Source organism: Amblyomma americanum, chromosome 7 (genome assembly GCF_052857255.1).
Source record: "Amblyomma americanum isolate KBUSLIRL-KWMA chromosome 7, ASM5285725v1, whole genome shotgun sequence".
Taxonomy (NCBI): domain Eukaryota; kingdom Metazoa; phylum Arthropoda; class Arachnida; order Ixodida; family Ixodidae; genus Amblyomma; species Amblyomma americanum.
In genome coordinates this window covers 84,287,405-84,301,010 of record NC_135503.1, presented here as the reverse complement: position 1 = coordinate 84,301,010, position 13,606 = coordinate 84,287,405, and the positions used below count along the sequence as shown (strand labels likewise).

General features: G+C 47.5%; 1 protein-coding gene across 1 annotated transcript in view; it reads left to right on the top strand.

Annotated features, from left to right (window-relative positions):
* The window catches only part of LOC144097295 (uncharacterized), a 34,001-nt gene extending 20,729 nt beyond the window's left edge, over positions 1-13,272 (top strand). The window contains exons 2-5 of the mRNA XM_077630041.1: positions 2,319-2,458; positions 3,132-3,199; positions 11,104-11,190; positions 13,016-13,272. Of these exons, the coding sequence (XP_077486167.1) occupies positions 2,319-2,458; positions 3,132-3,199; positions 11,104-11,190; positions 13,016-13,152 (432 nt within the window). The 3' untranslated portion in view covers positions 13,153-13,272. The remainder of the gene's footprint in view (positions 1-2,318; positions 2,459-3,131; positions 3,200-11,103; positions 11,191-13,015) is intronic.
* Positions 13,273-13,606: the final 334 nt, after the last annotated feature.

Here is a 13,606-nt window from a genome sequence, read left to right as displayed (position 1 = left end):
GACTTGCAGCCCGGAACACAGAAGTTGAGCACGATAAAGGTAGAGTACCTAGTCGCGGCTGTTGAACAATGGTATGAGCACTACTATTGCGTTCATGTAAATTAAGTTCCGGTTTCTCGTGCCGCGGTGTAATATGAGCAAAAAGAATTGGGTTTTGAAGAAATGAAAGGAACAGAGAATGTTTCGCTTCTCGGAGAACATCTCAGCCGTGCCGACACGGAAGGGAGATAGATGGCGGAAATTCTTCAAGCGCCGACCAATCGTTTAAAAAATTGTGTTTCGGCCCCGGCAGACGGGGGCCTTGTTCACAATTTGAACACAAGGTAAACAAGGTCCTCTTAAGCCAGGGCCGAAACGCCATTTTTTAAACGACTCATCGGTGCATTGAGAATTTCTGCAATGAACATACCCGACCAGACGGGTTTCTGTCGAAACCTGGATTTCAAGGAAGATGGGAGCGAAAGAAGAGAGAAACGGTTGTCGTAGTGAAGGGCTCAGGAATTATTTAGATTACTCCGGCGTCTTTAATAAGCGCAGCACACAGGCGTCTTTGCGCTTCACCTCCATCGAAATGCGTATGGAGAAGGCCGGGCTTGGACTCGTGTAATACGGCTCAGCAGTCGAATTCCCTAATCACTGAGCCACAGCAGCAGGTTGAGCTGAGCCATCAACGTGCGTGACCCAAGCGCACCTCGAAGGAATGTGGAGGCACGGATAGTGGAAAGGCGAAGGACAAAGCGAGGGAGGACAAGCGCTGCAACTTCCGGCTGCCCGGCTCCGTCACAAAAATGACATCATGACCTCTCCTTAGTTGCTCTTTGCTCCATGGGAAGGTGTGAGCCATTTCTTCTCTTGTTAGCTACCATCACTGCGGAGCAAAATGGAGAAGGCATGTATAAACTAGCGCAAATTTTCGGGTTCTCTTTGGTCTTAGAAGAATCTTTCTCCATGGTTGCCATGCATTCGACGGCTGGCGCGGCACTCTTCTGCTCGCACCGTGCCGAGATCATAAATGTGCTCCTAACCTTAGGGCACCACCTCAGATTTGCATTTATGCGAAGAGCACTTCGAAAGGGGTTTCCGATATGGCCAGCTCGTGTATGCGGCTTGCTATTAGACTCGACGAATTAAAGGGTTGTTCGTTGGAAAGCCGGCAGCGTAGCCTCTTCGCTGTGAATAGTATGCAACACGTTTCTTCTATCGCTGACAACGATAAAAGGTCATGTGAGCGCTGAACAGTTTGAGGACGAGCTGGTTAGATAACTTAGATTTTTTAGAGCAAGACCTCTGGGTCATAACCAAACCTGCAAAAGCGGATTGATCGCTGAAGCCTTGACCTTGAAGAACAAAAATAATATATACTATCGTGATCATGATTCGAGTTCGCTGCGGCGCGAACAGATCGGCTCAGCTGGCAACTGCACGATAGCGGAGTGCCATCACCGCAGCCAATAACAACTTGTAATGAACTGCAACACACATTCGCGCTGTGCATTGCACATCCTCACCTTCGTCAACTTCCATGGGCGGCGTGAACACACCAGATCAACTTAAACTCGATCGGAGCTTAACCTTAGTCTAATGTCGTCGCCAGACGTGCCGTTCCCCAGCAAATCAATACCATGAGCCAATCAGGCGGAACACATCCCTTTGCACGTCTACTCTGTTTCGCTACGATCAAACACTACCAATTTTCCCTGGTAACTGCCTCTTTCAGGGGGCTTTCCTAGATCTACAGCGAATTTTCGCTCTTTTACGATAGCCTGTATCATTTTGCACGGTTTGCCAAGAACGCTAGCTTTCGTAGATTTAAACAGATGTATAATGAACAAAAGAGCTTTCGGCTGCAAGCATTCTCCCCGAGATGCACATGAAACACGCTGGCCAGTTTAGTTCTCCCGGATGCGTCACATTCAGTTAGTGATAATCGCAGGAAATTCGTTGGTCTCTATTGTAAAAATGGTGATCTTTTAGCCTCAGTAGGGCCATTCCTATTAACATTCATAACGCACAGGTTTGTGCACAGCATACTCTATAAAATCTAAAAAACAGCGCTTTTTAACCGCACCTGCGGAGCCTCAAACTGCGGTCTACTGCAAGTGTCGCCGCGCAGACTTGCTATGAAGTACACACGTAATCTGCTGTTTTATGTGATTTTAAATTTGGATATGAATTGGTTCTTTCGAATGTCATTATATAGTTGTTTGTGTGCTAAAATATTCAAATGCAGCAAGAATTTTCTCTACAACAATCTTCAGTGGTCAATAATATGCAACACAGAGGATGTTGAAATAACTGGCATTTGTTGTGCATTGCAGATATGGTACACGTTCGACAGCGCAGTTGCCATATCGGATTCAGACAACGACACCATCTTCGAGTGCCTGACAGCGAAGAAGACGGATATCAACCTTGAGTCGAAGACAGCGAACTTCACGTTCTTTATGCCGACAGCAGGGTAGTGAATTTTTCTATGATTAGGCAGCCAGGATAGTGAATTTTTCTATGATTAAGAAGCCAGTAAATTATTAGCATGGACGTAATAAGTCGAGCACATCCCATGAACATGTTGCTTAGAAACAGAAAAGACGTGCTGGGATATGTATATGGACAGTTCGCATATAGACTAGGCAAACGTTTCAAGTGACACCTTTTTTTATCGAAAAAAGGTCATTCCTGGGGATAGCAAATTGAACCAGTGTAAAAAAAAGGAGCCAAAGTTTACCTTTTATGAGTAAAAGTAAGTAGACGTTCCTTATGCGCATACAGCCATTTGCAACACACAGATAAATTTAGAGCGCAATAACCGGCTTACAGTTTGCAGATGACAGCCATATATACAAACTCAGAAGCAGCTTTTACCTTAAAAGAAAAAGCTCTGCAAATGTTAAGAACATTAAGCTCAACGCAATGCAGTTTTTTCCGTGATATAACGCAATTGACACCAGGGACTAGTATAATTCTGTTTTTTTTATTTTCTTGTAGCAGACATAGACAGCTTTTCTTTGACTACAGACCAGTCGAACGTTTCTTCTGAATATTGAATACGTGGCATGCTCCGGCATATTTATGAATGTTTGACGATAACGCCAATGTTCCTGCACAAGAAAACATTGCTCATGTTTGTGCAGGAAAGAGATTTCGATCCATGTCAAGCCTGGAGATGAACCTAGCCACTTGATTCTTACATCTGATGATGGTGAGTGTCGCACTGAGAAGAAAGAAAACCTCTAGCGCCCCTTTATCGCCGTGATCATCCAGGTTACTTTGCCTCCAGGGTAGTGGCCTACTCGAATGGCTTCTGTTGAGCAGAGCCATGCAGCAGCCGGGCTCCATCAATCCCATTAAATCTCCCTCTCTGAAATATACTATTACGAGGTTAGTTCAGTAGCAGGAAAGATAGGCAGTACGCAGAAGACACACCAGAAAACCAGGTCACTCAAGCACTAGCTGCAGCATCCTTGTCATTGTCGACTGCCCAGCGACAAAACAACGTCTTGTTTACCGTAACACAACGACTGCGTACCGTAACACAACTCCCCCCCTCCGTCCCGTGGGAGAAGGCACACTCCCGGGAAGGCCTGGGGGGTGGGTGCGAGTGGTACGGTCTAAGACGGGCGGCGTGCACAAGCTGCGTGGAGAGGGCCACGAAAGTAGTGTGGGCGTGCAGCGGCGTGAGTACTTAGGTCACATCGGTCAGTTACCTCAAGACGCGCTAAGGACCGATGTAACGAGGCAGGAGCTTCTCACACAGTCCCACACGGCGTGCAGGGAGCCAGAGGAGTACCAGGGATCCGGGAGGGTAGTGGGCGTCACGATTATGAAGGTCGTAACCACGTTATTGAGTGGTCTGAGAAGCGTGGAGATGATCCCTAGCGATTTGGCGGGCGGCGTCAGCACGGGCGATGGCGTTACAAGCATAACTGCTCCTGAAAGAGTTAGAAGGCAGCAATGGGTCGCGGCCAAAGAGCAGGTAAAAGGGGGAGTATCCGGCGGTATCATGGCGTGAGGAATTGTAGGCGAACGTCACGAAGGGTAAACTGACGTCCCAGTCACAATGGTGGTTGGAGACATAAATGGACAGCATGCCCGTCAGGGTGCGGTTAAGGCGCTCAGTAAGGCAGTTAGTTTGGGGATAGTAGGCTGTGGTGAACTTGTGACGGGTGGAGCAGGAGCGGAGGAGCTCGTGGACCACTTTAGAAAGAAAACAGAGGCCTCGATCTGTAAGCACGTGACGAGGAGCGCCATGAAACAAGACGGCGTCATGAAGAAGAAAGTCGGCGACATCTGAGGCACAGCTGGTCGGGATAGCGCGCGTGATAGCGTACCGGGTAGTGTAATCGGTCGCAACGGCAATCCACTTGTTCCCGGAAGTTGATGTGGGAAAAGGTCCGAGCAGGTCGAGACCAAAACAGAAACATGGGTCAGTCGGAATGTCGATGGGCTCAAGCGGACCACTAGGCGGGAGTGGGTGCCTTTTCCGGCGCTGAAATTGATCACAGGCAGCAACGTAACCGCGGACAAAGCGGTAAAGGACAGGCCAGAAGAACCGCCGGCGCACGCTGTCGTACGCGCGGAACACGCCATGGTGTCCTGCAGTAGAAGCGTCATGAAGTTCGGCAAGACTGTGGAGCAGAGATGCGTAGGGACTACGAGCAAGAGGTGGCCGCCATCAGGGTGCATATTGCGACGTTACAGAATATCGTGATGCAGCACGAACAGGCTCAGATCAGGATCTGAAGTGCCGCTTCAGAGGCGGTCGATTATAGGACGCAGAGATGGATCACGGTGCTGCTCGTCGTCGATGTGTAGAAAGTCCGAGATACACAAAACACAGTCATCGGTATCATGGTTGTGGTAATCAGGAGGATCGACAGAATGGCGGGACAGCCAGCGTCTTGGAGCAACTGGCCGGACTTGTAAACAACAGTAAATATGTATTGCTGCAAGCGCAGGGCCCAGAGACCCAGTCGGCCTGTGGGGTCTTTAAAAGGGAGCCAGCACAAGGCATGGTGGTCCGTAACTACGCAGAAGGGCCGCATAAACAAATACGGGTTGAATGTTGTTAATGCCCCAACAAGTGCGAGGCACTCGCGCTCAGTGATGGAATAGTTATGTTCAGATAGAGATAGCAGGCGGCTGGCGTAGGCAATGGCACGATAGTGATCGTGCTGGCGCTGCGCAAGGATGGCCCCAATGCCATGGCCACTGGCGTCGGTGCGAATTTTCGTAGGCGCAGAAGGGTTTAAATTTGCCAGCACCGGTGGAGCAGTCAGGGCCGTAACAAGTGGGGTGAAGGCACGAGCTTCGTCAAGGCTCCAGGAGAAAGGCACATCTTTCTTCAGGAGGGTGGTAAGGGGACGGGCCGTGTCGGCGAAGTTCGGAATAAACCGGCGGAAATATGGCCAGAGCCCGAGGAAACTGCGCACATCGCTCGAGGAACGGAGGATGGGGATCTCGCGAATGGCACGAACTTTGTAAAGTCGCGCGTGACTCCAGAAGAATCGATCAAGTGGCGGAGGACCTTAATTTGGCGCTGACCGAAGCTGCACTTCTTGAAGTTGAGTTGGAGACCGGTGCGGCGGAAGATGGCACGGAAACTTGAAAGGCGGTGTAGGTGGCTTTCGAAAGCAGGGGAGAAAACGACAGCGTCATCTGGGTAGCACAAGCACGTCGTCCATTTAAAACCACGCCGGAGCGAGTCCATCATACGCTCAAAGGTGGCAGGAGCTTTGCAGGGGACGAAATTCATGGCTTTGAATTGGTACAGGCCGTCGGGGGTGACAAAGGCTGTCTTCTCATGATCCCTTTCGTCGAGAGCAATTTACCAGGAGCCTCAACGGAGAACAATAGAAGAAAAATAGTTGGCACCGTGTAGGCAGCCGAGGGCGTCACCATTTCTCGGAATAGAATAGACGTCTTTCTTTGTTATTTGATAAAGATGACGAAAGTCGACACAGAAGCGCCAACTCTCATCTTTGTTCTTGACCAACACCACAGAGGACGCCCATGGACTGCTAGAAGGCTCGATACTCTTGTTCGCCATCATCTTGTTCACCTCCTCTTGGATGACATGGCGCTCAGTAACGGAGACACGGAAGGACCTTCGGAGTATGGGGCTGGCATCGCCCGTATTTATGTGATTGGTCACGACAGTAGTTTGGCCGAGAGGACGATTTCTAAAATCGAAGACGTCACTGTAGGAAACTAACAAGGTGGAGAGCATGCTGGCGAGGTCAGGTGGCAAGTCCGCCACGATCATTGCAGAAATTAAGTCCGGACGTGAAGCGGCCGAGCGGGGATTACGGAGACCAGACTGAGACTCAGCTGCGAGAGCAGAACTGTGCGTTCGGCTAAAAGAAATTGTTCAGCGAGTGTGATTCTGCAGGGTAAAACTTGTGTAGAGAGGCTGAAGTTGAGAATCGGAAGGTAGGTGCGGTTACCGATGACGGTCAGGAAAGTGTGTGGTAGGATGACGTTTCGCTGAAGGACAACGTCTTTGATTCGGTAACTAACGTAGACACCATCAGGAGCGGGGGGAGGGGGGGGGGGACCGGGAACATTGGAACATAGACTGCAGCACCGCGTGGCAGGCGAGTAAATTCACAGAAATTAAGCGGGGCGGCTTGAAATCGGCGCGTTCAGAGCAGAGCGGCAGGTCGAAACGAAGAAGGCTAGTGGAGGAATCAATTAGCGCCGCGTGGGTTGTTAAAAAGTCGACGCCGAAGATCAGAGGGTCCAGCACAGTGAACAGGACGGCTGTAGTGGGACACGCAGTGCACTTTCCAACAACGGCAGCGGCACTGCCGTCGGCGACACGAACAGCTGAGGAAACGACGGGTGTCACAAGCTTTTTCAGACGACGGCGAAAGGAGGAGCTCAGGGGAGAAAATTTAGCGCCAGTGTCAATCAGAGCTGTAACTGGTGCACCGTCCACGCAGATATCGAGAAGGTTGCGGCGAAGAGCGGGGGTAAGGGGAGGATTTTTGGGCCGGGTCATAAATTCAGCGTTACTTCCGGAGGCTGCATTGGTTAGTTTTCCGAATGAGAGCCAGGTAAGGGCGGAGTGGACGGGTGTTGAAGTTGTGGCGAACGGGAGCGACGGACCTGAGGTGAAGAAGATCGGCTGTACCTGCGCGGGGTCGGAGTGTCGATGGCGTGTGAGAATTCAGGACAGAAAGACATCTGGCGTGGTCCGTAGTCGGCACGGCGATCGCAATCAGAACGAAGTCTGTTGACGGCACGACGATCATAGTCAGAGCTAGGTCCGTAGTCCATACGACGATCATAATTATAGCTATAGGGTGAGTTGGGAAAACCGCTGTGGCAGTGGCGGGAAATGTGGCCGGCAGGCGAGCAGGTGATGCATATAGGCCGGTCGTCTGAGGTGCGCCAATCCGCAGGATTCCGCTAGCGGTAATGCGGCGGGATAGCTGCAATCGGTGAAGCAGCAGAAACCAACGGAGCGATGGTTGGTGCACAGGGCAACACAGATGGCAGGCCAGAACTGAGACCCACGTTCGCGAACTCCTGGCGAACAACGGCCTGGATCAGGCCAATCGTAGCATCAGGCGGCTGAGGAGCGAAGGTGACGGGAGACATAGACTCCAGTTCTCCGCGTACAATTTGTTTTAAATTGACGGGATGGGACGGCTGTTGCAGTGTTGGCAGGTCTTCGCAGGAAGATGTCGCCGCCGTGTTCGGAAGGCGGTCAAAACGGGAAGAAATGCCTCGGTGTTTCCCTTGCTCAAACTGCCGACATACCTGGAGGACAGAGTACACCGTTGCGCAGTCTTTACAGAGGAGCAGGTTAAAAGCGTCGTCAGCGATTCCCTTCAGCATGTGACCCACCTTGTCGGTCTCTGACATGGCGCTGTCTACTTTACGGCAAAGAGCAAGGATGTCGTAGAGGTAAGAGATGTACGACTCGGTGCACGACTGAGCTCGAGAAGCAAGTTATTTTTTAGCGCCGAGCTTGAGTCCAGTTGGCTTGAAAAATAAGTCGCGCAGCTTCTGCTTGTAGGTGTCCCAAGAGGTAAGGTCTTCCTCATGCGTCTCAAACCAGACGCGCGCCGTGCCCGCCAAGTAGAAGATCACGTTAGCAAGAGTGAACGTCGCGTCCAGCGGTTGTGCTTACTCACACGCTATTACATGGATTCAATGTGACGACCGCTGCAGAGGTCCAGGGCGTGGTGTAGTACGCAGCCCAACGTCCACCAAATATTACGAAGTTAGTTCAACAGCAGGAACGATTTGCCGCACACAGAAGACACACCAGAAAACCAGGTCACTCAAGCACTAGCTGCAGCGTCCTTGTCGTCGCCGACTTCCCAGCGACAGAACAACGCCTTCTTCGCTTCGCGACTGTGTACCTCATCAATACCATGTTTGAATTTTCTACAAATTATTAATTCGTACCTCTAGTAGCCGGGCATTGGCTATCGGGTCTCCGAATTACGTACCATGCCTTCTCCAACTTCCTCCTTGCGTTTCACTGTGTGCTATGAAACGCTAGATCTACACTGAAACCTAAGTACCCGTTTTATGTTATCTAAAGCTTTGGAAACATTTTTTCCTACGACGGTGAGTCAAATGAAAGTGAGCCAATGCGAATATATTACAGACGGGATACCTTATGTAAAAGTAGTCTCCATGAGAAGTTACACAATCCTGCTACTGACTAACGAGTCGCGTGATTTTTTTCTCTTCACATGAACAGTAAATGAGAAGTTGGTGCTGCATAGCGGCTCCAGCTACTCTGTTTCAAGAACGGAAGAATACAAGAACGGGGGATAAGCGTTGATGAACTGGCAGAGAGTGTGAGCATCTGTTAAGGTTGGGTTCACACCATAATTCATGACCATCTTGGTTATCGCTTGCGACTTCTACATTTTCGGGAAATTGAAAAAAAAACAGCTCAAGTGAACCAGGTATCATGCCGGATGATCAGATACAGAGTTTTTTGTTCAGCAACCCAGACAGTTTCATCAGACAGGAGTCACGTTAGACTACTGCACGTTTTTTTAAGCCGAGCCAAAGCGAATATATGTTTAAAGTATATATTGAATATATTCTTTATGTAATGCAATCCTCTTTTTTTGGTATTATGGGGGTTTAACGTCCCAAGGCGACTCAGGCTATGAGGGGCGCCGTAGTGAAGGTCTCCGGAAATTTCGACCACCTGGGGTTCTTTAACGTGCACTGACATCGCAACAGTACAGGGGTCTCTAGAATTTCGCCTCCATCAAAATTCAACCGCCACGGCCGGGATAGAATCCTCAAACTTAGGGCCAGCAGCCGAGCGCCGTTACCACTCAGTCACCGCGGTGACTATGATGCAATGCATTTAATGTATATCTTTAGTTAACTTTTAATGTATTTATTGTATATTTTTAAAGTATCAATTGTATATTTTAGTATATTTTTACTGCGTAATAAATAAGCATAGCGCGCAGAAATGCAGTTGTGATACATTGGTGAGGATATTCAAAATATTACTCCTAGCATACTTAAAAAGCATACGTGTTGCAATTTACACATAGGGACAAAAATGCGAAATTAATATAAAATAATACAACGTGTCAGAAATGCATTTTCAGCCCTTCTTTTTTCGCTAATAGACCGCATTCAACAGGATTAAAATAAAATCAAAACTCCTTTATTTTTTATACTCGTTGACTTGTTGACAGTAGTAAAAATTACAAAAAACGTGATGTCTTACTTTTATGTCAATATTTACTTCATTCGCTAATAAAAATAAGTTTAAACACAATGGCCACCATTTATATTCGCATTCCGGCTAATTTGTGTTCATAATGCACTGTTTCTGCTGTAGCAACACTGGCTAGGTGGGTGACGATTGCGTTAGCGGAAGCAACAAATCGTGCACTGGTTAACTACAAGGAGTTGCAAACAAGATGGGGCAATATTGTCACGCAGTGGTGTCGGCAGTCCAGACAGTGAAGAAGACAGAGGTTATTCTGAACGAAAACTGTCTACTGGGCTGACCTGCACCCACAATGAACTGAATGGCTCGGGGGCGGCGAAAGCAGTAAGCGCGCTCAGCGGTCGTCGAAAAGAATCCATTTTGAAACGTTCTTGGCCGCACTCAATGGTCAATTTAAAACTTGCAAGGATCCTTCGAGATAAGGAACCAAAAGCAACTACAACAACCTGGAGAAATGTGGGAGCAGTTTTCGTAGCCACAATCAGTCGGGATAACTCTGATTGCATCTCGCGTCGCAAACAAAATGATAAAGCCGCCTACCGGAGAGTGAACGCACAAATTACAAAGTTGCGTGGCCGTATTGTACGCGTCGCGGCATTTCGTCAAAATTCTTACTACTGAACTTTTGCGAACACGTGCAGAAATCTTCTGCCCCCTCGCGGTTGCCCTGTTGGCGAAACTTGTGGCGTGCAACTTCGCGAATCCAATGGAGAACATTTTTTTTAATTCCTGAGTAGACCGTGGACGTGCGGTGTTCATCATGAATGCATCGGCTGAATGCTCATGCTTTTAAATGGCCTCATTTTAAGTGGCCTAGCTAAACTGCTAAGCCGGTTCCTCCAAAATTGTCCTTCTCCTAAGATGCTTTGTATGACAGCGATCATGTAATTTATGACAAAATAAAGACCAGAAGACAGGTGCAAGTTCTAGCTGCTAAATGATAACGCAGAACAAAAACAGAAGCTGCCGACCTAAACTTCAACGTAGCTTTAATGTAGCTTGAGCCTAGTTATACGAGCGAAAGCTCCATTAAACAAAGTCTTCACCGTCTTAAATCAAATGGCGGAAATTTCAAATGTCCGCCACGACGGCTGATAGCTTGGTCATAAATAAAGCGCATCTAGTGAATGCCCTCTTACGATCAAGATAACGCCGCGCTTTCGCTACGTATATCCTGGCCTAACAGAACTAGGCCACAAGCAATTTTGTTTTGCTATGAAGAAAAGGTTTATTGTAAAGTTTTTCTCTCTAAGTCATGGATTAACCACTCCGGAGATAGAAAAGAAAAGGTTTATTGTAATGTTTTTCTCTGTAAGTTATGGATTAACCACTCCGGAGATAGAATCTAAACTGTGTACCACTTTGTAATCTTTCAGATCCCACTCCGAGGGAGGGTGTTAACTACTACACCGATTACCACGACTGCGTCGTGGCTAACTTGGAGCTGGAAAAGGACAAAAATCGTAAGATGCCTTTACTGTAAAAAAATGCCCTTTTAAGAAGAGTGGCCCACAACATTTACTTCATCAGTTTTTTAGAGGAAATGATAAAGGGTTTTAAATTTCCATTGTGAAAGCCTACGAGCTTATGTGGAGTCTGTCACGCAAAGATACGGAGTTGAAATTGTGAGGAAAGATCAATGCACAGAACGATACCATGCGACAGCTATGGGTTATCGCTAGTGGCTTTACATTTCGCATTAAAATTTTCACTTTCTCAGTGATCACTCTATCATTGCGTCTAGAATTTGATTTTGCCGCCACTGCCACTATTGCGTCTGGTGTGGGGAGGCGTCTAAGGGGGCGCTCGGGGGAGTTTGGTGAGTGAGTGCTGGTAAGATGCCTTCAGATGGCTGGAGTTAGGCTAAAGTGTGGGTGGAAGCTACGGACGCATAGAAACCGGTTTTTTCGCCTTATTACGTCTATAATGAACGCAGTATTAACTTCGCACGGCGTGCTGAGCTTGAATTTGAGAGTATAAATATACGATGCCACTTCATTATGCACTCCCAGTTGTTCTCGACGCTTCTGTGAGCAGCTAAAAAGAAACAGGGCTAGTTTCCTCTTTTTTCTTCATATGACTACGAAGTACAGATTTTGTTACCAGAATTTGTAAAAAAAATACTCACACACAATGAAACTCTACATCATTAATTAACGCTTTTGGTCTGCGCAGCTGGTTTGTAGGCCCAGTACTAAGAACATAAATTTTTTACTCGCTACTATGCACCCTCTCAAAAGTATACATTTTAATCGAGTTCCGAACGTATTCAGGATGACCTCTGCTCTCATTGTTATTTTCAAAATATACGTACATAAAATAAGGTTTACTACTGTCACGCACTGTCTATTGCGTGAAACTGTGCTCGAAGGACTTCGAAAACAGGAACACAAAAACGCAGATCTCTACACACTAGATTCGTTGGCGCCTTCACGTAGCCGTCATCCCGACATCGGTGTGGAGATGCAGTGTACTTGTGTTCGTTATCCTTCGAATTAAGTCTTCCCGTTTTGCACTTTGTTTCAGTAGTCTTGCAACGTTTCACTTTTCATTTGACAGCAAATATTGTTTGCACAAACATAACATCGAGAAGGTGGCACTTAAAAATTAGGGCTCATACTGAACTAAACATGCAGTAGTTGCAATCGGATGTAAGGTGAAACAGCCATATAGAAAAAATGCTCGAACTAATATGCGTCAAATATGTTTTAGTAAAAACACGTCTCGTGAAGAAGCACGCCATACGTTTGAGCTACTGCCCTTGTTTTGTGGGATAGAACTACTTCAGGAGATCAAATCCAAACAAGAATCTTGTGGCGTCCCGGAACATGAAGATGCAGAAATAAAATTAATTTTGCCACGAATGAGTTTCGAAGCCATGATGGAACCAAAACATCAGCTTTGCTGACCACTGCATGCGAGCGCTATGCTTTCGACGCAAGCATCTAAAGAATTCAACAACAACAGAGCAATAGAGCTAACGCTGTGGTGCTCTATGCTATCGGCACAGCCGATCAGGCCTCCTGTTAAACTGGAACGCACCCTTTTGTTGTGATGATAATGATGATGATGTCCTCAGGCTGTGCATTGCAGTTCGTCGTCTTCAACATCCATCTGAGGCGCGAACAAATCAGACCTGGGTAACATCTATCGGAGCCTAACCTGACTCTCATATTTTTGCCAGACGTGCTGATGACGCAGAAAAGCAAAAGTATGAGCCAACCAAGCTAAACACATGCTTTCGGAAGTAATCTTTAACTGTATTAAAACCCTGCCACTTTTTTACAGAGTGCATTCTGTGGGCTCGACGCGAAGTGAAGGATAATGTACCGCAAGACTGCATCGATCACTTCGTCGACATTTGCGGTGTCATTGTTCCTGCCCATAGCAGAGATCTATGTCCTGACGGGGAAGGCGACTATTAGCGGCGGTGGTATTGCAACATATCATTCCTGGGAGCTTCAAAGTTTCAAGACTGCTGCTATCTTTTTTGTATTTTAGGAGTTACAGCTCCATTCTTTATTATTCGTAAGCAATAAACTAGCAAGGCAATAAATATCTGGGTCACCTCTTTTAGTGCGAAAGCATTCCTATCCCTGCTCCCCAGGTTCCATCAGTCTGTGTCTGCTTGCACGAAGCCTCTCAGTAGCAAGTGCAATTGGCTCGCTGGGTGTATGGGCTTCTAAATTGCCCTTTCAGATACGTGGCGGTGGTGTTCCCCAACAACAGTCATGCTTTCGCACAATATTTCGTGCTTAGCCATGCTAAACCGCCGGTCATTTATTTTTCTTTCCACTGCCATCAATTGTATTTAAATCATCACGAAAAAAAAGAGAGCCAATTTGATGTATTTATCTCTTTTCCTAGTCAACAATTCCA